General features: G+C 39.6%; 1 protein-coding gene across 1 annotated transcript in view; it reads right to left on the bottom strand.

Moving 5' to 3' along the window:
• Window positions 1-25696, bottom strand: part of GPR142 (G protein-coupled receptor 142) — a 301751-nt gene that overhangs the window by 77111 nt on the left and 198944 nt on the right. Inside the window, exon 3 of the mRNA XM_086930999.1 lies at window positions 4478-4632. Within this exon, the coding sequence (XP_086787125.1) occupies window positions 4478-4616 (139 nt within the window). The 5' untranslated portion in view covers window positions 4617-4632. The remainder of the gene's footprint in view (window positions 1-4477; window positions 4633-25696) is intronic.

The following is a 25696-nucleotide window of genomic DNA, read 5'->3' as shown; positions in this document are numbered from 1 at the left end:
AATAGAACAGGATATGCTAATGGTATAGCATGGCCAGTCCCAATTACGTTCTATTGTACAGTTAGGCTGGACGTTACAAAATTTGCGTTCAGGCAACGTGCCATGGCGTATAATCAACACAACGTCATTATTTTCTATGTTTAACCTTACTGATGAACAAATCTCTTTGGCACATAGAGGGACAGACTATACGGTGCTGATCATTGAAAAACTAGAAAAATTATCACTGAGAATGTCTGAACGACCGGTCATTGAGTGGATTATCCATGGGACGATTACAATCCTGATAACAACTTTTCAGTTTCAATACTGCCAAAAGTATATACCAGCAGGCCTGTATGAAAGGTTGGGTAAAGGATACATCAAGTCAACCTGGAATTTGCCTTATACACATAGATGTTGGAGTGGGGGCAAGAAAGAGGTATTTCTTAGTGGTAACAACTGTAAAAAATCACTAAGCGATAAACTTCTGTGTCAAGGAGTTAACTTGCATGAGGCCTGCGAAGGTTCAACAAATAACCTTTCATGTCACCTGCATGGCACCCCTTCTACACAGATAGAGCCTTTTTTCAGACAGCTTTCCAACGGCAGCTATGTTCTAATAAGTGACCACAGCTGTTGTGGCATGGTGCCAGGAAAAGCCTATCTCGTGAGCGTTACTTCCATGGTCACTTGTTGTATGCAAGTATTGTATACAAACAGCAAACCAGACATGGAGGCGGCAATAAGCCTTCTTTGAATATCTCTTCTATTCGAATTGATACTTTAAGCAGAATGAAGTCTATTCTTGTACAAACAACTGTGCCAATAACCTCGTCTAGAGAAACGTATGATCTGCAAGTTGCAAAGACAGCAGCAGAGATACATGCATTATTATCAACAAATTGCCCCGTACATTTTGTAGAAATGTTAAGTCAAATCTTAAACATGTCAGATACCAGTAGCATCGCACATGTATTTAAGACAATTTTTTCGGGACTGTTAGCACCCTTTGAAGCAGTTCTTGGCATCTTCCCGAATTTCGTACATTCTGTGTTCGGCGGCCTGCCTCTCATCTTGGGACTCGTAGCAAGAATCTTATTTTTGTTCCTTCTGCTCCGATATGGCAAGTCAAGTCACAGACAAAACTCAGGCTACAATGGAAGACACGATCCTAGTAATGCTATACCGAGAACGGATCACTAAAGTCCTCGGCTTGGCTCGGCTAAGAGATCTAAATACTACCTGGTTTCTTTAATTCAGTCCAATCTGGCAAGATTGCATCTTACCTGTTCTACGATGCCTGCTTTGCGGAGAAGAATGCGTGTTAGACGTGTGTCTTACACTCCCATCAGCAGTACCTATGGATGTTGATACTTTGCTTGGTTCGGTAACGGCTCATGCAACGTGTTGTCCCCAGCGCCTACCCATTCTGATGACGGCATTCGTTGATACCTCACCATTACCATTAGGTGGCAGTGAGGTACGAGATGAAAGCGGCACACAGGTACAATCTTCCGTGACCATTGCTGATCTGAACACCGATGATGGCAATGCTTCGCACATATGCACTATTTCTACTTTTTCGGACCTGGTCCAACTTTCACCTACTGTTGTAGACTCATTTTTTACCAGCCAATCTGAGTTAAGGTTCTCTCCTAACAACGAGAATAGCTTTTGAAATAGCGAGCACACAGCGTTCCCTGAACTCTGAATTCAGCCTTCAGTTTTGATAAACAGAACTTCTAAAAAAACATTGGAACTATTTTTCTTCCCGAAAACGAAATTATTTTTCTCCAGTTCCCAAAATATTTACTCTTTTTTTGGGCACATGATACTCTGCTTAAAGTAGAACTATTCTTAGAGAACAAGATTTCTAATTTTAAAATCTCTAGAGACAATATTTTGACTTAGCCTCTAGCACATGTACAGTCTTGTATAAATATGTGATGAAATGGTCTCGACCTTCTCTTTTGTATTTAGAGCCATTTCATGAATGTAAATTTCATGATTCATTCAGTCAACAATCGAAATGTACAAAATATGCATTGTCTGAATGACACCATTGCTTACTAAAAGCGTACAGTATTATACAAATTTTTTCGTGTATATACCATTTCAAATGCTAACTATGTATTTTGGGGTGGGCTGAAAAACACATGCATCGTTATATGTTTAGTATTGCTTAGTATTTAGTAACGATGGACATTATACATGGAGTGGGTGTTGTGAATGTATCTAGGACCCTAATTAAGACATTCCCGATGTATGCCCTATGTGGTTATAACAAATCATATCCTTATAAAGGCATAAGAATCATATTCATATTAAGTCATAGCCAATGCAGCCCAAATATGGCAAGGCTACTCCCATAGACTCCTAGAAAGCACAACGTGTTCTTAAACAAACCAAGCTTCCAGCAGCCCGGGAATTCCCCTTGCTTCTGTTTTGATTTGTCCTAGAACTCCTGGAGTCCTGAAAGAACTGCCAGTTCTTAGTGACGTCTTATGTCCAAACTTACGTCAAACTCGGCACCTTCCAGGTATAAATATACCAACATGTGCTTTAAGCAACACACAGTGGTTTGGAGCAGATCGGCTATCTACTTGCCCGACACCCTGCTGATGCGAATGCCGAAGGAAGCCTGACCCTCCCTGCTGACGCACAGAGAGACGCTGTCTTTTCTCCTGCCTAGAAATCCAGCTCCAGTGTTTTCCGGTAACCCTTGCGGGTTTCTGGGAGATCGAGTCCTGCGAGAGAGATACAAGACCTCCTTCATTCTATATCCAAGGTACGGAGCTGATTAGACCCATAGAGAATTCTTGATTCAGATTCTTGGCAAAAACTGTAACTCATCTACTCCTTCCACGTACTAGGCTTAGGTTAGGTACACTGGGGTAGGCGTATCTTAGAAAGACCAGTTGAGTACGTTTAGTGATTATTTTTTTGCTGTATGTATTTTATCCATTTTAAGTATCTTATGGCTTAGAAACCATATAAATGCTTTTACAGTATTATTTCATAATACTCCTTTTACTGTATGCACTTTACTTTATGACAAGTATTGCAATTGTGGCAATTCATTTCCCTTGCATGAGAAAGAAGACTGCTCAATAAATAACCCTATTATTGAAAACGCCCGTCTCTCTATTTCTCTGCATTTCTGGTGAAACGAAGCATGCACGATTGACTGAGTAAAATAGCTATCTATTGTTTCCGCGACTCTGGAGATATACTCCTTATTCTGGAGGGAGCAAAGTTGTCATGTTTATGCGGTTGTCAGAAGCTAATCCCTTCTTGTCTATCCAGGAAAGCTAAACACCTTCTTGTTTACTCGAGAAAGTTTTTAGTGCCCTCTGAGCTAGCTGGCACACCCAATTAAGTCTAACATATTCAATAGAGACCTAGTCGACCTCAGTCCTACGTCTAAACTATCGTTTATGTTATTCCAATGCGCAGAGCCTATTGGGAATATAGGAACTACACTACACCAGAACACTACTCCACTCTATAACACTTTATGCCATTCCATCTATGCCACTTTACTCAACTCTATGCTATGACGCACTGTTCCACTCTATATCACTCCACTCTACTCTACACAACTCCACTCTACAACACTTTACTCCTCTCTATGCCAATTTCACTCTCCCACACTTGTCCACTCTATGCCACTCCATTGTATAACAATTTTCTTCACTCTTTGCCACTCTACTCTACAACACTCTATGCCATACCCTCTATTCCACTCTGCTCAACACCACTCCATGACGCTCTGAAAATGAAAAAACCTTACCTGTTCCTTAAGAAGGCATTTTGTCCTCTATAACCCAGACAACCTCGTACAAGGAGACATAACTGCCAGTGTGTAAACAAACTGAAGGCAGAGAGAAGCACAGCACTTACAATAAACTGGCATAAGACACTTCCCCTTCGCATACTACACTAGAGTCCACCTCCTCGCGGGTGACCACTATGGAGGGGACTAATTCAGCAGGGTTAAGCCAGAGAACAAGGCACTCTGAGCCTGGTAAGAAACCCCATGTGTGATGTCCATGGCCACGGTACTCTACTCCTATTGAGGCAGGTATCTAAAGCTCATTACGCCTGGGGTGATGTATGTGTAAAGACGCAGCCATGCTGACAAACCTTTTACAGCTCTGGATTGGCAATAGATTCAGGCGTGTCTGTGTTCCAGTTTGTGGAGCGTCTTTCATGAGTAACGGATTCAACTCAAAAGGTGAAATGAAAGCTGAAGCATTCACTCATGCCATGTTCTTAACTAAGATGACCCTGAGAGTCATAGGAGAGCTGTGACTCGTGGTTGAATGCATCTGCCATGACATTAACAAATGCCCTGACCACTGGATGAAGTTCTCTACATGTGTGGGGGGACTTTGGATGCCCCCCTTGCACGCCACACATCCGCACTGAGGATTTATGCGGCACAGCCCCCCACCCCCATTGCATGTGCAATGCTGATGTAGGGCAGGCTTACCTGGCAGCCCCAAGCAGAGCAGGACGCTGTAGTAAACTACTGGGATCAGTCCTACCATGCACGGTGACCTCTCCGACTCATCTGACACCCCTGTGTTGTCCGCTGGAGCCGGGGTGGTGTCGTTGGGCACTGGAATCATGCTGGTGCACCACGAGCTAAGGGCAAAAGCAAGAAGAAAAGAATGAGATACTGGGGTATGTACTCACTGTGCCTTGTTTCAATTCAATCCATGTCTCAGTAGCTTGAGCTCGGTGTGGGCAGTGCTGATTCAAGGTGCTTCAATGTCCTCAAAGATGTTTTGTTCTTACTCTTTCACTGCACGTCTTCATCTAACCCCAGGGCAGCACCTCATAATACATCATAACCTACAAGGAACAGCTAAGTGGATTTATCTAACGTGTTTGAAAATGTAGTTTTGCAGATTGCGGAAGTTATGGCAAGCAGACAGGTCTGGTGGAGACAAGCACTTTTTTGACAGATCATGATTATTAGGAGATCCTTGGGTCGACTTCTGACTATCGTTTAATACAGATACAGCCAGTTGCTGGGAGCAGGTCTGTAAGATACACTGCCTGCCGGATCACAACATGATGGACGACCTTTAAAGGGCTTGGAGCACCACAAGGAGCGCCGGGTGACATGCCCCAGGTGAGTTCTACTTGAGATGAAAGCGATGGTTCCCGGGCACCATGAGAGAGCCAGGTGATGCATAGTCCAGGGAAAAAGAGGACCAGAGGGATGAGCATCAGGTGCCCACTGTGACGTACACTGGGGACACGTGGACATGTGCATGCAGGTGAGCACGTGTTACACCTTGGGCTAGTACTAATTTTTTGCCAAGCAGCACTTTGAATGGTGGGGATCTTAAATCTATATATAGATGAATTGCGAGCCCCATAATCCAAAGCCATGTTGTCTGAAATATCAAAACTGATTGGAGGTGTCACAGGTGTTTCAGGTCACTTGATATGCACATGGGTGGACAGGAGTATCGAAAATGAAAAAAAAATGTATATATATTTTCTGTGTTCAATGATAATATACCATGTCTTTATTACACTGCTTTCTCCGGTTGTCTGGGTGCTGCATTCTAAATGAGAAGTGTACGAGAGGTAATATTTTTACCTGTTTTCTAACACTGTGCTCCAGTTATACTCAACCTGAAATAGATCGACGTGAGAAACATAAGAGACTTTTTGAACCGTGTCACTATCTGGTACTGCACTGTCCGATATCATGTCTTCTGTGAAAAGTGACTCTTTCCAATTATGCACCAATGAAAATATCAGATACGAAAGAGCCGCTAAAGTCCATTCCTGAAGCATGACACGTGCACTACTCTCAACCAATTTCAAAGCCAGTAATTCCACACAGTGCTGCAACACCCCTTTATGTTATTACACATCAAAGGGCTTGACATAAATACGTTTTGCAAGCAAAAAACATTATGCCGTACCTAAAAAATATGTTTTGCACATCTATGAACTCGTTTACAAAGGTTTAACTTCTAACGCAATAGTAAAACAAGGGATGCAATGTTTTATTTTGAATTTCCACACTTGAGATATACAAGAGTTTCTCATGGCAATTCTGTTGCCTCTTAAATTAATAACTTATAATAAGTTAGTATTATATTGTGTTGCACCATATATATATTGCGGTTACTACACCTATGGAGTACAAAATGAAGAGTTCCTCAAGCACCCACCTCAAGTTTTTCAGCCTTTTCATGCTATGAGAACATTTAAAGCTCTTGTTGAGGGCTTCACAAATAAGGGGATACACCACTGTTAGTGAGTGGTACATAGATGCGAGAAGACTGCGAGCAGCATTTCCAGCACCTCTAAACAACTTCCTACTCTCGACTGATGAAGGGCAACTATCCTGAAACACCTATCTAGAGATACACAACAATGGTCCAGCACGGGTGAATATGAAAGAGCTTTACCGAAGTAAGGTTTGCCGTAATGCATCTGAGCGAACTGTGTGCTGGGATTTGAGGCAGTGTAATCTATCTATCTATCTATCTATCTATCTATCTATCTATCTATCTATCTATCTATCTATCTATCTATCTATCTATCTATCTATCTATCTATCTATCTATCTATCTATCTATCTATCTATCTATCTATCTATCTATCTATCTATCTATCTATCTATCTATCTATCTATCTATCTATCTGTCTGTCTGTCTGTCTGTCTGTCTGTCTGTCTGTCTGTCTGTCTGTCTGTCTGTCTGTCTGTCTGACTGTCTGTCTGTCTGTCTGTCTATCTATTTATTTCTGTCTGTCTGTCTGTCTGTCTGTCTGTCTGTCTATCTATTTATTTAGCTGGTCAGCTATCCGGCTATCTGTATTTGTTTGAATGTCTATGTATTTCTGTTGCTGATGTAAAGTTGTCTGCCTATCTAAGAGTGAATATTTAAGGAGGACGTCAGTTAACATAGCAAGCGTTAGTTCAGGTCTCTTTTAAATAAGGCTGAACAACATCTGTGCATAGGGTGGAACTATGGTTCAAGCTGTTACACTGCTCTTCCTTTGGATGAAGACAAAGGCCGTATCCTGAAGGTGCATAGCAGACAAACGAAACACTCAGTACAGTTGATCACAAGAAAATCCAACAACATAGATTCACTCCAGTTCAGGATATTGGAATTTAGCTATGAATATTAAAAATGAATAAAACTCACGTGTAATATAAAGTATTTTGCAATTGTAAACTCAAATTATAGGTTTAATTTAAAAAAAAATGGAAACATGTTCTTCAAAGTAGTCTAAACTCTAGAACGAAAGAAACACCAAAGCTTGAGATTCTGAAGCCTCTCAAATTTACTAACGGAATAATAGCCACAATTGTGAAGCATTGAAGAAAATGTTCAGTTGGAACTTTAAGTCAGGGTGTATGAAATGAAAAGGGCCCAACATGACCTTTTCTAAGTTCTGACTTATTTGATCATAGTACCCAAACAAAGGATTGGGGCATCTGGCTCTTTGTATGTTCTTTTTAGTTGAAAAGGGCGTTTATTGATGTAATATTAAAGATCGCAAAAAAAATACAGAAATAGGAAATACAATCTTAACTGTATACTCTGTTAAGGTGATATAGGAAGGGAGTGGGAGAGATAGAGGGGAAGGAAAGAGGGTAGGAAATGACATTCATGTAATATTGTTTTTAACATAACCACTTATATAATTATTAATGTCTACTGAATTGCATAGTGAAAGAAAGACAGATAAAAAAGAAATAGTAAATATCATATAGACAACTAAAAACAAATCATGGGGATTTAGGTACTTCTTCAACTCGGGGATTATGGGTTTGTGCTGTATTTACAGAAATAACTAAAAAAGGAGTAATAGGTGACCATAGGTATTCTCATTTTATTGCAAGGGAGATGGGGTGGATGAACGCTCTATCTAGCCTGTGGTTATAACAAACCCATACCACCAGGATTGGTAAGAAATATTGGTGGTATTTATCTAAGCCCTGGTAATCTGTTGGAAAGTAACTGCATGGAGTAGGTCGATATTCTGAAAATTATTTGTGTGTGATTCCCATTCGGAAGATACACTACCTAGAAATCTATTAACAAAAGTGAAGGGGACTTGTGTGTGAAAGATATTATTGATTTCTCTCCAAACTTGTTTCCAGAAGTTATTAACATGGGGACATGTAAATAAAATGTGTTGTAAATCTGCTGGGGATGTATTACAGGACCAGCATGAGAGAGAGAGAGTAGGATTTATTTTATGTAATAAGACAGGAGTCAGTATGATTATGTTGTAGATGTAAAATAAAGTTTGGGTGGTGTTAGCAGCCCTGGAAGACTTCCTAATTTTAATCCAGACCCTATTCCAGGTAGGAATAGAGAGGGGCAGTTGGAGATCAGTCTCCCATAAGAGTTCCACCTCCGTCTTATCTCGAGTAATTGGAGAAGAAGATAAACGTTTATAAACTTTAGAAGCGGACGGAGAGAGAAACAAGACGAAAAGGACAGTAGGAGGCGAATATGATAAGGTATCAATAAGTGCCAAACGATTGTAAGTTGATTAAATCAATGAAATTAAAGATGCCTATTTAGATGCAGACGAAGTAGGCAAAGAAAATTGTGCTTGAGCAACTATGAAGTTTATACAAGCATTATGTTGATAAAGTTGATGAACCCAGGGAAGCCCTTTATCATACCAATCTCTCCAAAAATAATTTTGGTATTGATTTTAAGATGTTTATTGAACCAAATTGAAGAATGTGAAAATTGATCTTTGGGAGAAACGTGATTTGTAAGAAAAGGTTGGAGAATTCTGCAGCTGTTATTAAAAATGGAAAGAGAAAATGACAGAAGGCAATGTGTAAGAGATAAAAAAAATATTTGAAGGTGAAATGATGAAGAAAATAGTTTTCAATGATAGTCCATAACGGCAATGATGAATCCTCATTATCATCTTGGATTAATAGTCAGGATTGGCTATGAGTCAGGAACAGGATCAAATTTAAGGCACTCTGTATCGCCTATAAAGCCATACATGAGACTGGGCCTCGCTTCCTTAGGAATGCATTCCAGATCTATGCCCCAAAAAGATCTCTGCGATCAGCCTCCACTTTCCTGCTACCTGTTCCCCGCACCAGAACCTCAAATTGGGGAGATAGACGTTTTCTGGTGGCGACCCCCAAACTCTGGAATTCTCTACCCTTGTCGATCAAAACCAGTCCCACGCTCATCTCATTCCGAAGATCCTTGAAGACCTGGTTATTTGATCAATGATTCCATCTGCTGGCCCTTGTCCCCTGAAGTTCAAAAGCGCCGAGACACCCCAGGGTATTTGTTGCGCTATACAAATTACGTAAACATAAACATAAACATAAACAGAATGCTGTATGATAGGTTTGAATATCTGGGAAATTGACACCGCCCAATTGTTTTGGTTGTTTAAATTTATGTAAGCACATACAAGGCCTCTTATTATTCCACAGAAATTTTGATAGAATAGAATAGATTGTTTTAAAATGTGACTTAGGAATATTTACAGGAATATTAGAGATATAAAAAAGTATTGTAGGCACCAACATCATTTTTATTGTGTCAAGACTGCCCCACCAAGATAAAAACAAGAGATTACATCTGGACGTGGTAGTTTTCAAGAGCATCTGTAATTCTCTCAGATTTATTAACATGGATTCTTTAATGGAAGATTCAAACCATTAACCCAAGTATTTGATTTTCTCCGATGCCCAACGAAAACCCGAAGAGGTATAGTCTGCAGAGAAGCATAATTTGTTTAATGGGAGGATTTCCGATTCATCACCATTTCAATTCAATTCAATTCAAAAGCTTTTATTCGGCAATTTGCCATCAAGCCAACAAGTAAAATACATTATACATAGAACAAAGTTACATCAATTAGAAGGATAAAGTGCAAGTTGTTGTGCAATCCTCATATAAAATCCTAGTTATTTACAATCCACATTAATTTGTTTACAATTCATAAAAGGGGCATATACATTTTACATACAAGGGAGTTTACAGACCTCTGATTAAGAACACATATTTAAAAATTTTTAAATAATTTAAAAGCCAGAATTAAAAACTTTGTATCTATGTTTTAAAACCATACTTTTTCCTTATCAAGCAGATACTAAAGAGAAATCGGCTGACTCCAAAAGTTATCAGTCTAGTGGGCAAGGATCTGAGTAATCTTTCTGCCTCTTTGTATGAGCGTATACCCAAATTTTTACAAAGGGGTTTGATCCATTTTGTACGTTGAACATTATACAGTGGACAAAAAAAGAGGATGTGGGCCTCATCTTCCCTTTGCTTCAGGTCGCATAGTTTACAAAGTGTATCATCACTGTTGGGGTTAGGGTTCCCCCACCGGCACGTATTGGCATTTATTTGGAGGACCCCGTACCTGTATTGGAGATACATGGTTTTAGCCAGGGGTGGTTCTACCTCGTCCATAAATTGTTCAAATATGGGAATGTCCTTAAATTGCAAAAACTCAATTGATAATGAACCTGTAACACGATTATGTATGTTAGAATTCATGTAATACCAAAAGGCGGATTTTACCTGATCTTTACAATTAGGTTGCATGGATGTTGGGTTTTTCCAAAAGTGTGAAAGGCCCAGTTTAGTGAACCACGCAGATATATGTCTCAGCCACTGAATTGAATTGTAAGTATCCAGTTCCATAATTTCCAGCAGACCCGCCCTATAGTCTGCGAGTTCCGGGGTTGTCCAGATTCTTACCCAGTAAATCAGTGGCCTCAACCAGCATAGATAGTCTGTGCGTTTAAAGTTTATGTCTAGAAAAACAGGTGCTAAAGGTGTTCGTGTTGGTAGCCTTAACAACCTCCTGCAGAACATATTCTCCACAGTATGGAATGTTTGTTTAACATACGGCCCCCAAATCTCGGCTCCATATAGGGCCGCAGATTGTCCTTTAGCTTTGAACACTTCAATTGCGGGTGATATAGCTTTTGAAGTACTCCTTCCATGAATTTTCAGAATGGGGAAGGAGTTCTGTTTTAATATCAATCTACTTTTTTCTAGCTGGTTTGACCAGGACATTTTACTATCAAACCTAATACCCAGGTAATCAAATGATTCCACGTATTCAAGTTTTGTATTGTTTAAGGCCAGATTTTTCTTAAAGGATTTTGAAGGGTTAATGGCCATGTATTTGGTTTTACTTGAATTAATTTCTAACCCCTTCTTTTCACAATAACTGTAAAATTGATTTACCAAATTTTGTAAGCCTTTTGGAGTTTGAGATATTAAAATCGTGTCGTCTGCAAAAAGCAGCGCTGTAACAGCCTCATTGCATAATTTTGGGGAGTCGTGGTTACACTGTGCCAAAAAAGGGGGGATATCATTTACAAATAAAGAAAAAAGAGTCGGGGCCAACACGCACCCTTGTCGCACCCCCCGTCTGACTGGGATAGCTTGAGTGAGTTCGCCATTTCTTCCCCATCTTATTTTTGCAAAATTGTCTGTGTGAAGTTTTACGAGGTTAGACAATAATTCATCAGGGACACCCATTTGCCCTAGAGTGTTCCATAACAGTGAGCGGGGGACCAGATCGAACGCTGAGCGTAGATCCATGAATGCAACATATATGCTGCATTTTTTAATCTGGACATACTTCCAGCAGATGCACATGAACCTATGTACCTGATCTACAGTACTTGTCCTAATTCTAAAACCTGCTTGGTATTTTGAGAGGATTTTGGTATCCTCAATCCAATCTAAAAGGCGATTTAAAATATGTCTGGCAAAGATTTTTTGTAAAATATCTATAAGACTTATAGGTCTGTAATTGCCGGGGTTATAGCGATCTCCCTTTTTGTATATGGTTACTATTTCCGCCCCCTTCCATGATTCGGGGATCGGAGTGCCTAGCAAAATAGAATTGCACAGAAAGTTTATGTAAGGGCACCAAACTTCTATATTGTGGATAAATAGATCGCCCGGTAATTTATCCGGACCCGGTGCCTTACCTGCCTTAACTGCCTTAATAGCACACAATGTTTCCTCTGTGGTGAATTTTTCCGGCTTAAAGTGAAGAGGACTGGATCCAAAGTACGGATCTTCAGAGGGTACCTCAGATGCATCATATAATTTTGCAAAGTGGTCATACCAGATTTTTCCATCTAAGAAAAAGTCTCTATTGGAGCTCCCTGTTTTGTTATTTTTGGATATTAGACTCCAAAAGGTGCATTGATCATGCGACCTGGCAGCATTTAAAAGGTCATCCCAAATTGAATCGTCCCACTCTTTTTTCGCTCTCATAAGAAGGTTCTTATATTCGGTTCTACACTCTTTAACCTTCTTTTGGTCTTTAGATTTTACGGCCTTAATGAGATTCTCTTTGGCCAGGCGACACTGGTTGTTATACCATGGTGTCTCCAGTTCCAATTGCTGTTTAATTTTACTATCCCTGTTGTTACATGGTTTGCTCAAAAGGGGGATTAACTCTTCTATTAGTTGATAGTGCATAATAAGCACTTCGTGGGATCCCATAACCAACTTATTGTATGATGAAATAGTGTTTGAGAAAATATTGTAAATACCTATGAGTGTGTCCTCTTTTGCCAGGATGTGCGGCCACTTTATTGCTCTCCTATTGTTAGAAACTTCAACCTCACCCACGTCATTGTACATTTCCAACCCACTATCTAATGGGTGGAAAATTGCCGGGAGTAGCCCCAGCTCAAGGGGGAAGTGATCGCTTTCTGGTCTATTCACAACAGAAAAAGACAACAGCAGGTACCAAAGGTTAATAGTAATCAATACATAATCAATAAGTGACTTTGCAATCCCTTTGGTATAAGTGAAATTAGATGGCCTATCCGGATCCAATCTACCATTACATGCTCTTAAGTTGTGAGATATCGTCAACTCATATATCTGCATAGCTGCCACCGAGCTTTTAACTGCTTTTACACTGTCTAGCCGGGGAATTTTGTTGGCCCTATCCTCATTTTCAAGGATATTTTCTAACCCCATGACGGGCTCAAACTGACAGTTGAAGTCCCCGCCTATAATTATATTAGGGTCCTGCTCCAGGGTATTCAAGAACGTGTTTAACTGTTCCACAACCAGTGATTCCTTATTTCGAGGATTGGGTCTGTTATAAATGTTTAACAAATAAATGTCCCCAATATCCTTCGTGGTAATCTTTACCCCAAGCAAATCTTTAGAACCAATATTACAAGGTGATACAATGACATCCAAACATACTTTTATCCAAATTATCAGGCCCCCTGATGGTCTACCTCTCACAGAAGCAGTGGCCCCACAATGGTATGCTTTATATCCAAGTCTATGCACCATATTAATTGCCCATGATTCTTGTAGGAGAATAATGTCATACTCTTCTAGAAATAAACTCCAATTCCTATCGCATAGGTTCCTGGATACCCCTGCTATATTCCATGACAAGATTTTTAAAACACGGTTAGGTTTACATGACACTGGAATGCTGGGGCAATTATTACCTGTACACAGGATAGAGGATATTGCCCCTACATTGGAATCATCAGAGGTCTCATGGAAAATTGTCAAGCCCTGCGAATCGTTGGGTGCCACTATTGCCCTAACTAGATCTGGTACATGACCACTGTTCGATATAGCCTCTCCTTGATGGTCTTTGGAGGGGCTAGGGGACAGAGCTATGACCGGTCTGATTACCATGTTATCCGATGGGGGGAGCATTATTCCAGAATCTATAATTGGTTTTAAACAGGGGTTCTCTTTGGTACTATACAGGGAAGGTGGAATTTCATGTGTACCACTTTTTCCTTCTTGTCAGTAACCCCACCATGACCAATTCTTATCCCCTTCCATGGAACCTGGGAACATTCTTCCTATTGGAGTTGGAGGGTCAAAAAAAGAGTATTTGTTATTCATCGGGCCTAACCGGGATTGATCTCTGTTATCTTGGGGCCGCTGCATGGGGTAAAAGTAGCTGAGGTCATAAGTGCCAATTCCTAGATAACCACCTCGTTGGTTCTGGCTATACACAAGTTGAGCCACCGAGGGGTCCTTAAAATTGACTAAAATACAATCACCTACTATGTCTTTCTGCCTTGTTCCCAACCAGCTAATTCTTCGGACTTGGATAACCTCACAATTGACGGAGTAAGGCAAAGGTCTATTTTCTTTGAGCCAGAACAGTGTCTTATTTTTCAGCTCATCGTATGACTCCCTTTTGTTAGGTTTCAGGGGAGGGACCCCGGTGAGCACAACTACGTATGGTTGGCATCCCGGAGGGAGGTGTGCATTGGGGGTCTTTTTCATTGTAGGTTTGTCTCCGTCAGTGACAGTTACTTTAACATTATTGTCCGAGCCACAGTTAGTAGAACAGGTAGTAGTTTTAGGCCCGACATCCGACTTGGGTGGAGCCGGGGCTTGAGGTATGGTGGTTGTGTTGACCAAGTTTACTTTCCGAGGTGCAGGTTTCGGCGGGACAATCAACTGGGTACCACCTTTATTTGAGGGTGCTTTGACAAGTTCCTTTTGGTCTTTCCTTGAATCATTAGTGGGTCTGTTCAGCTGGGTCCCACTATCACTCCTCGGTTGTCTGGGATGTTGTATTTGTTTAGAAACTGTCGGGCTAGGTTCCACCCTTATAGTTTCTCCGCCAATCTTGGAGTGTAATTTTACCAAGGATTTTAGGGCGAAAAAGTTATCTAGGGAGGTTTGTTCAAATTTATCCAGTCGTTCTGTTAGCCCTTTTAATTTTTCGAGGACTGGCGAAAGCAGGGTTGTCATGAGTTCATGCATCTGATCAACCAACGGGTTTTTGGCAGGTGAATTCTTAAGACAGTCCAAAATCTGTTTTTGCCCAGGTGTGGCATTATGGTCCACCCCCGCTTGTGGGGTATTTACTTCTGGCCTCGTGGATATTTTTCCTTGCTCTACAAGTTTACAAGAGGTGCCTCCATTTGTGTAGTTCCTGCGGATTCTTTTAAGTGTTTTTAGTCTGTAAGCTTTTCTCGGAGAGACCACTCTCTTCCTTTTGACAGCTGGTCGGCTATTTTTTGGCGACGGTGTTTTGAGGGCTGGCACTGGAGGTGAATCGTGCACCAAGATTACAGGTAATGTGGGTGGATCAAGTATTTTGTTGATCGAACAGTTGTTTGTACCGGTGCCTATTTCGGTACTGCCTGTGGGTGCAAGGTCCGAGATGATGTTAAAAGCGCCATTATCATAACTTGGGTCGACAACACAAGGTTGTAATAGACCAGTTGGAGCAGATAATAATGGTTCAGCAGGAGTGGTGTTAACCGGAGATATAGCATTGACTAGTGGTCCTAGTGAGGAACGTTTATGAGCCAGGTATTCCCTTGACAATCTGCGTTCTGCCAGAATGATTTCCTTTTCTACTACGGACACAGCACGGGTTATGAAGTTATCCATTGTACATAGGGTCGGGTTTCCCCCTCGTCTGGAGCTTCTACCTGAACGGGTGGCCATTGGTGAAAATGAGGACATGCGGAATTGCAGTAAACTTTTATAACGTCCGCTGCCAACAATTAACAAGTTTACCTTAGTTGTTGGGGAGGTGGCCCGACCCGGCCCCTGCTGGCCCCGGACGGCCCCAGACGGCCCGCCCTTTGCCCGGGCTTCGCCCGGCGTCCCGCTTGCGTCCCGCAAGACGGAACCTCCTCTGATGTTATAGGACGGCAATGAGGGCGGGGCACGCAGGGGGGCGCTGACCGGATGTCACGTGGTCAGCAGGGACTCCTGGGATAGTGAGTCCCTGCCGCGCTACCCCTGCAGCCTCCACCGATGTTCCTTTTCCCTCTGTGGCACGTCAAACAGGCGATGGCAAACAGCGTTGGTGGGTCCGCGTTGTCCTCCCACAGACGAAGCGGCTCCTGCGTAGCAGGAGCGGCGAGGTGCAAAGTTCCAGGCAGAGAGGATGAGAACGCTCCCACAGCGTCTCGGCGTTCAAGGAGGTAGGGTAGGGTCACACAGACCGGCGTTGGTACTCCCAATTTGACCTGTTTGCCGGTGAGGGCGGGGCACGCAGGGGGGCGCTGACCGGATGTCACGTGGTCAGCAGGGACTCCTGGGATAGTGAGTCCCTGCCGCGCTACCCCTGCAGCCTCCACCGATGTTCCTTTTCCCTCTGTGGCACGTCAAACAGGCGATGGCAAACAGCGTTGGTGGGTCCGCGTTGTCCTCCCACAGACGAAGCGGCTCCTGCGTAGCAGGAGCGGCGAGGTGCAAAGTTCCAGGCAGAGAGGATGAGAACGCTCCCACAGCGTCTCGGCGTTCAAGGAGGTAGGGTAGGGTCACACAGACCGGCGTTGGTACTCCCAATTTGACCTGTTTGCCGGTGAGGGCGGGGCACGCAGGGGGGCGCTGACCGGATGTCACGTGGTCAGCAGGGACTCCTGGGATAGTGAGTCCCTGCCGCGCTACCCCTGCAGCCTCCACCGATGTTCCTTTTCCCTCTGTGGCACGTCAAACAGGCGATGGCAAACAGCGTTGGTGGGTCCGCGTTGTCCTCCCACAGACGAAGCGGCTCCTGCGTAGCAGGAGCGGCGAGGTGCAAAGTTCCAGGCAGAGAGGATGAGAACGCTCCCACAGCGTCTCGGCGTTCAAGGAGGTAGGGTAGGGTCACACAGACCGGCGTTGGTACTCCCAATTTGACCTGTTTGCCGGTGAGGGCGGGGCACGCAGGGGGGCGCTGACCGGATGTCACGTGGTCAGCAGGGACTCCTGGGATAGTGAGTCCCTGCCGCGCTACCCCTGCAGCCTCCACCGATGTTCCTTTTCCCTCTGTGGCACGTCAAACAGGCGATGGCAAACAGCGTTGGTGGGTCCGCGTTGTCCTCCCACAGACGAAGCGGCTCCTGCGTAGCAGGAGCGGCGAGGTGCAAAGTTCCAGGCAGAGAGGATGAGAACGCTCCCACAGCGTCTCGGCGTTCAAGGAGGTAGGGTAGGGTCACACAGACCGGCGTTGGTACTCCCAATTTGACCTGTTTGCCGGTGAGGGCGGGGCACGCAGGGGGGCGCTGACCGGATGTCACGTGGTCAGCAGGGACTCCTGGGATAGTGAGTCCCTGCCGCGCTACCCCTGCAGCCTCCACCGATGTTCCTTTTCCCTCTGTGGCACGTCAAACAGGCGATGGCAAACAGCGTTGGTGGGTCCGCGTTGTCCTCCCACAGACGAAGCGGCTCCTGCGTAGCAGGAGCGGCGAGGTGCAAAGTTCCAGGCAGAGAGGATGAGAACGCTCCCACAGCGTCTCGGCGTTCAAGGAGGTAGGGTAGGGTCACACAGACCGGCGTTGGTACTCCCAATTTGACCTGTTTGCCGGTGAGGGCGGGGCACGCAGGGGGGCGCTGACCGGATGTCACGTGGTCAGCAGGGACTCCTGGGATAGTGAGTCCCTGCCGCGCTACCCCTGCAGCCTCCACCGATGTTCCTTTTCCCTCTGTGGCACGTCAAACAGGCGATGGCAAACAGCGTTGGTGGGTCCGCGTTGTCCTCCCACAGACGAAGCGGCTCCTGCGTAGCAGGAGCGGCGAGGTGCAAAGTTCCAGGCAGAGAGGATGAGAACGCTCCCACAGCGTCTCGGCGTTCAAGGAGGTAGGGTAGGGTCACCATTTAATTTATAACCAGACACAGAGGCAAAAGATTGTACTTCAGATAAGAAAGCTGGCAAAGAGGTCTGAGGGTGAAATAGAAAAAGCAAGTTATCATCCGCATAAACAGAACGTTTTAATTGATTGAAGCCATATTTAAAGCCTGTCATCTGAGAATTTGAACACATCTTAATCAGGAAGGGTTCAAGAGCAAGTATAAAAAGAAGAGGAGAAATAGGAACACCTTGCCTTACCCCACGATATAAAGGAAAAGATGAAATAAGGGGATCACTGAAATATTATCGACGGACACATTATCGACTTACCAAAATATCGTTGACAAATTATCGACGACAAAAATATCGACTTACTATACCTATTACACAAACTACAAAAATATCGAGTAAAAAATATCGAGTACTAACTATATCGAATACATAAATATCGCTTAAAAAATTATCGACTACAATTATATCGTTGGACATGAAATTAGCCCTAACACTACAAAAATATCGACTACAAAAATATAGACTACCACAATATCGTTAAAAAAAAAATATCGAGTTCATCTTTGCACACTTTTCTTTCTAAAATACCATCTTTATCATCAATAAAATTCATTTCTCACTAAAAAAAACGTTTCACATATAATACCTGTTTCTTACATAAAAATACTATTAAACCACATTTACTATACATTCTATTACATGCATTTTATCATTTTCTATTATTCTTTGCATGTAACTAACATTTTCATAACTTATTTTGACTTATAAATATATTTCATTTAAACACGAACCTGCTTTAATGCGGGAACAACCACATACCACCATTCTCACATCAACAAACACTCCAATTAACTTAAAAAAATTCAAACTAGCCTATACTATGCTTCCTTACATCCTACAACCAATCAAATCAAAGCACACATAACACATATACTATAAAAGGGCTACATGCATTCTACCATTTGTTGCTGCTACCTCTCTGGAAAGTAGATGCCAACACTTTGAAGATTTTGTTGCAGAATAAACATCTTTAAAGATCCAGCTTACTAGCTAATTAATCAAGTAAGTAACACAGCATTTTTGTAGAAAACTAAATTAGAAGTGCACTATTTTCCTTACATCTCTTAAGTCTTACACTTATTTTATTTTCATGTCTTCCTACTTTTCTGATAGAAACTACTCCAACACAATTCCTATTACATGGTCATATTTCTTCATGTGCAAAATCAGATAGTAAGTATATTATAATTCTCTGTTACACAGCAACTGCTTTTTTTAAACACTAATTTACAAAAGTATTTATTTTTCATTAACATTATATTTACAGATATACAGAAATTGTGCTATTTCTACTGCAAAAACGACAAAACTACCCTAATTACACATGTAAGTATAGATGTGTTTGTTATAAAACGGCAAATTTCATTAATGCACATTTTTAAACAACATATCTTGCTTTTTACATCTTCCCTATAGATCATTTGAAAGATCCAAGATCAACTATAGCAAAACACAAGAATACCCTTCAGAAAAATGTAAGTATAATTGTTATTTGCTAAAATGTGGGCACAAAAAACGCTAACTATATTCTTAACACCATGTTATTTATTTTGAATTGCCTCTACAGATATTCAGAAAACATCATACATCTATTCTACATATCATATCAAAACATCCTACACAAAAGATACCAATATAGAAGAATAGCCTTGTTAAAAATGTAAGTATATTTATCATTTCTCTAAAACTGCCGAAAATAACACAGTCTATGTTCTTAACAACATCTTATCTATTTTATATTTCCTCTACAGATATTCTGAATACATCATACAGCTATTCTACCTACAACAAATAAAACGACATATGTAGAAGTTAGTATATTTTTAAATGTGTTACATTTCCAAACGGTTCAGTATTAAAATTATAATATTTTGCTTTTATTTCTTCTATCTACTCTACAGATCATACCTGTACTAAATTGATGAACTCCACCAATTACTACTATTCTACTATTTAAACAAGTAAGTATATGTAATGCTTACATCAAATGCACTAGTAGACAAAAATGACAACTGCTTTTGAGTAGGAAATACGTTTGTTATATATAAACATTAACGTTGTTTTTCTATATTTTCATACCAACAGCAAATAAAGACATACATACAAGACCATCATTCAAAAGACATTTCTGCTTCTGTGACTACTACTTTGATTAACTGTAAGTATAAATGCATCACTAATGATGTTAGCACCACATAAGTTAAAAAATTTGTACTGATTTTGTTTCTTTCTACTCTTTCCTAGAACAAGTAAATCAAAATGACTGAAGGTGCAGAATTTGTCATGTCTCAGAAAAATAAATTGCTATTATGCTACATGGGTTATGTGTATAATCAGGAGAGACAAAGTGGTAGAAAGGTTTTTTGGAAGTGTACAAAATACTACTCCAACAAATGTTATGGGAGGGCCACTACCGAGGAAACTAATGTGCTATTTACTAGAGAACATAATCATCCCCCAAATGTCACCGAAATTGAAATTAGAGATGCCTTAGAAAGTATTAAAAGTGCTAGCACACAAAGTGACAAACCCACCACCCAAATACTTAAAGAAGAACTGGTAAAAATCCCTGCCCATGCTTCAGGGCAACTACCCTCTATTGACTCCCTGAAACGCACTATTGCACGCACCAAACGACTCACTAGCACAACCCAACCCAACCCAACTTGTTTTGAAGAAATTATTATTTCACCCGAAATGGCCATCACACACAATAAAGATAAATTTATTCTTTTTGATAATGAAAGCAGTACAAACAGAATAATTATGTTTGCTACTGCAAGTAATTTACGAAAAATCCAACAGTGTCCCCAATGGATGATGGATGGAACATTTAAACCCTGCCCAAAACCTTTTTACCAACTGTATTCCATCCACGGCTTATACCATCATTCTAACATACCTTTCATTTACTGTTTGCTACCCAACAAACAGCAAACAACCTACACCGAAATTTTAAATGTTCTCAAAACGGAAATCAATAATTATTTTCCCGAAAAAATAATTATTGATTTCTAATTAGCTATGATAAATAGCATTTTGAGAACATTTCCACACACAGCAATCCAGGGTTGCTATTATCATTTTAATCAGAGTATATGGAGGCATCTCCAAAAATCTACTTTAAGTGTACTATACTCTACAGATAGCACCTTTGCCTATCAAGTTAAAAAGTTAATAGCCCTGGCCTACGTCCCTGTTACAGATGTTGCTGAACATTACAATTTATTAATTGACAGCGCATATTATAAGAGGAATGAGGATAAGCTAACACCATTGCTAGACTATTTTGAAGACACTTGGGTGGGAAGGTTGCACAGATCAGGACATCGACGCCAGCCCAAATTCCAAATCCCTTGGTGGAATGTCTATCTCAGTACTTTAAACCAAGAGGCGAAAACCAACAATAGTGTTGAAGGGTGGCATAATGCTTTCCAAGCAACTACAAACAGAGGCAAACCCACTTTCCACAACCTTCTTGAAGCTTTGAAAAAAGAACAAAGCTATCAGGAACTAAGAATGGAACAATCAGTGTCACAAATAGGGCCCAAACTCACTAAACAAACCCAACAAATGTTCCGACTACTTCAAAGTCAAGTCACATTATACCCTACAACTAGAGGTTTAGAATACCTGGCAATAATAGCAAAAAGTCTTCTATAAAAATGTCAAGTAAATATACGAATGTCTTCTTACAATACTAATAAAATTCACATGTCATAAACATATATAATGAATTATAAATAAAACATATTTGTTTGACAAACTTTTAAAAGTTATGTAAAAAAATTTATAACAAATATGCAATGTTTATAATTTTTTATATCATACACATAACATTAGAAATCGACATTTCCCACCCAATCAAAATTGTAAAATAAATACTTACAATTTTTGGACTTGAGAGACGCAATCAAGGAAAAATCAATCCATACAATCCAATCCAATATCTTACTATTCCAATATGGGATAACCCTCAAAAACCCGAAAATAAATTGTAAAACGTAAAAAAACGCTCCAGGAAATTCCGAAAACAGTAGTGTGTACACGTTAGGATTTAAAGTTATATACACACTATTTAAAAAAAATGGTCACACATATCAATGTATCAATCCGATTCGAAACCCTCCAAAAAACCCGAAAAAGGTTTAAAAAGTTCAAAAACCGGTCCTGGCAAACCCGAAAAATAGGAGATAAAAGTCAAAATATAAGCATAATAACTTAAACATTTGTTTCTCCGTTAAAAAACACGCTTCCTTCCATGTAGTTTTCATGCGAGGAACCGAAACCTGTAAAATAACATACATAACGAAAGCCACCCACAAATACCCCCTTCACATTTGTAAATATACTAACAATTAACATTAACCATGTAAGAAGACATTTCCGAACACTTAAAATTAGACTTGAAGGAAAAAAAGCACGACACATCTATAACGGAGACTTTTCACCCAAACGCTACTTAAACTAATAATACATACACCAAAAAACACTACAGAGTTTGATTACATCCTCAAACATGACCACTTACTTATAATTTATAGTTAAAAATAACCTTACCTCTCTCCACGCGAAGCAACTCCCAACCGCGAGCTTCTCCAGTCCTGAATGGAGCGCAATAACCTTACGCGGTAAAAAAGTAGTCCCCTTAACCCATTTGTGTAAAGGGATAATAGAATAAACAATGTGAAATATAAAATATATAATACATACACATGTATAATGTAACAAATTAATGCACTATACTCATGACAATTTTCCTTTATTTAAAAAAAATAATATATTTAATATAAATTAATATATAATATGTATTATATATTAATAATATTAAATAATTATGTAAAACTTAGAATAAAAGATGTAAATATTTAGTTATTCTGTATATTTATATGACTAATTTTGTGTATAATTTTAATAAAACATTATAAATGTTTATGGGAATAATTAATAATGATAAATAATATAACTTATTTATTGTTATTAATATAACAAGTAGAACCATTTAGTATATAAAGAATTGCCTGAAAAAATTATCTATTTTATCTGTGAATGTATATATTTTTGTTAATAATAAATGAATGTTTATGTTTATTAATTAATAATAATAATAATTAATAAAATAATTATTATTTTTATTAATTAGTAAAAAAAGAGTATATAATTTTTTCTAATTATAACAAAATTATATAATTGCTTTACTACAATTTGATAAATACCAGATATTATAATTAAACATATTGTTTCCCTATACAATTATAAACTTTACAACCAAAGCAATTTATATGTTTTATGTAAAAACAACATTGTGTGAATTATACACCAAGAAAATTTATTTTTGTATTTCAATTCATCCTAAGAAATGTAATAATAGTCATGTTACTTGTTAAAAAGAAAAATGTATTATATATTTTATTATATTAATATTTAATATTAACATTATTAAATATTAATGTAAGAAATATATAACAAATCATTGTTTAATGTATTTCTATATAAATACTTTAAATTGTAAATGACTGATGGGAATATGTAAAATTTTCTGAAAGAATCTAGTAATCCAAATAATTTTTTACATTGACCACATGTATATAAATGTAAAGATGTTATTGTGTGAATAATAAAAGTTAAAAAAAATGTGATGTTATATTTCTGTTTGATTTTATTGTAGTACACAATAAAAAAATTAAAAATTCTTTAATAAACTAATTTGAAAACATCTATGTTGCATTCTTTTTTATTATTAAAATACAGTAATGAACAAATGTATACAAATGTGCTGCACACTGACCAATTTTATATGTATTATTACTACTCCAGTCAATCTAAAATGATAAAAGCTGCAGGACAGTAGCAAAAATTATTTTACTATTCCTACTACACTCAAGGTAATACCATAAAATGTGGTAGAGACTAACCAATGTATTTTTATTAATCCAACTCCAGTGTTGATAATATTACTGATGGTGCTGAACACCAACCAATTAATAATTAGAATTCCAACTCCACTATAGCTACTGTCTGGAAACATGCTAATACATAAATTGTTTTTATCTAAATAAAGGGTACTAATGTAAAGTTATAATAATAGATATTTTCGTGTAATAAATTTAATGTTTCACTGTTAAGTTAAACTATACATCAGCACTCTAAAATACCCAAAACTGTCCCAAAACACTAAAAAGACCCCTTCACCCTAAAGGCCAAAACTGACCCAGAACCCTACAAATACCCCTTTATCAACAAACTGAAAACTGACCCTGAACCCTACAAATACCCCTTACCCACAAACTGAAAACTGACCCTGAACCCTACAAATACCCCTTTACCCACAAACTGAAAACTGACCCTGAACCCTACAAATACCCCTTTACCTACAACCTGAAAACTGACCCTGAACCCTACAAATACCCCTTACCCACAAACTGAAAACTGACCCTGAACCCTACAAATACCCCTTTACCCACAAACTGAAAACTGACCCTGAACCCTACAAATACCCCTTTACCCACAACCTGAAAACTGACCCTGAACCCTACAAATACCCCTTTACCCACAAACTAAAAACTGACCCAGAACCCTACAAATACTCCTTTTCCCACAAACTGAAAACTGACCCTGAACCCTACAAATACCCCTTTACCCACAAACTGAAAACTGACCCTGAACCCTACAAATACCCCTACACCCACAACCTGAAAACTGACCCTGAACCCTACAAATACTCCTTTCCCAACAAACTGAAAACTGACCCTGAACCCTACAAATACTCCTTTCCCAACAAACTGAAAACTGACCCTGAACCCTACAAAGACCCCTACACCCACAACCTGAAAACTGACCCTGAACCCTACAAATACTCCTTTCCCAACAAACTGAAAACTGACCCTGAACCCTACAAATACCCCTACACCCACAACCTGAAAACTGACCCTGAACCCTACAAATACTCCTTTCCCAACAAACTGAAAACTGACCCTGAACCCTACAAATACCCCTACACCCACAAACTGAAAACTGACCCTGAACCCTACAAATACTCCTTTCCCAACAAACTGAAAACTGACCCTGAACTCTACAAATACCCCTTTACCCACAAACTGAAAACTGACCCTGTACCCTACAAATAGCCCTTCACCCACAAACTGAAAACTGACCCTGAACCCTACAAATACTCCTTTTCCCACAAACTGAAAACTGACCCTGAACCCTACAAATACTCCTTTCCCAACAAACTGAAAACTGACCCTGAACCCTACAAATACCCCTACACCCACAAACTGAAAACTGACCCTGAACCCTACAAATACTCCTTTCCCAACAAACTGAAAACTGACCCTGAACCCTACAAATACCCCTTTACCCACAAACTGAAAACTGACCCTGAACCCTACAAATAGCCCTTCACCCACAAACTGAAAACTGACCCTGAACCCTACAAATACTCCTTTTCCCACAAACTGAAAACAGACCCTGACCCCTACAAATACCCCTTTACCCACAAACTAAAAAGTGACCCTGACCCCTACAAATACCCCTTTACCCACAAACTGAAAACTGACCCTCAACCTTAAAAATACCCATTTACCCACAAACGTAAAAATTTTCCAAATCCCACTAAATACACCTTTACTCACGACTAGAAAAATGACCCAGAACCCTAAAAAATAAACCTATAACAAAAACTATGAAACAAAGCCAGAACACTATAAATAATAATGAACAAAACATTAAACATAAATATATAAAAAAAAACAAATATTTTTTAAAAAACTATTATAAAATATATTATCACAATAGCTATAATAATAATTTTGATTAATTCATATTGTTTAATTCCAATTAATTAATTAACATCAACATTAATTAACACATTACATTTAAATGTATACAATTAATGTAATTAAGTCATTATTATAAATGAATTACCAAATAATTTATTTAAATGATATGCAATATATTAATGACATCATTAACTAATTATAATTAATATGTTAGCAATTAATAAATATAAATAATATACTAATTCTTAATACAATAAATAACTAATTA

The sequence above is a fragment of the Lissotriton vulgaris genome, chromosome 7 (assembly GCF_964263255.1).
Source record: "Lissotriton vulgaris chromosome 7, aLisVul1.2, whole genome shotgun sequence".
Taxonomy (NCBI): Eukaryota; Metazoa; Chordata; class Amphibia; order Caudata; family Salamandridae; genus Lissotriton; species Lissotriton vulgaris.
Note: the sequence above shows the minus strand (reverse complement) of the source record. Positions and strands in the feature narration are given on the sequence as shown.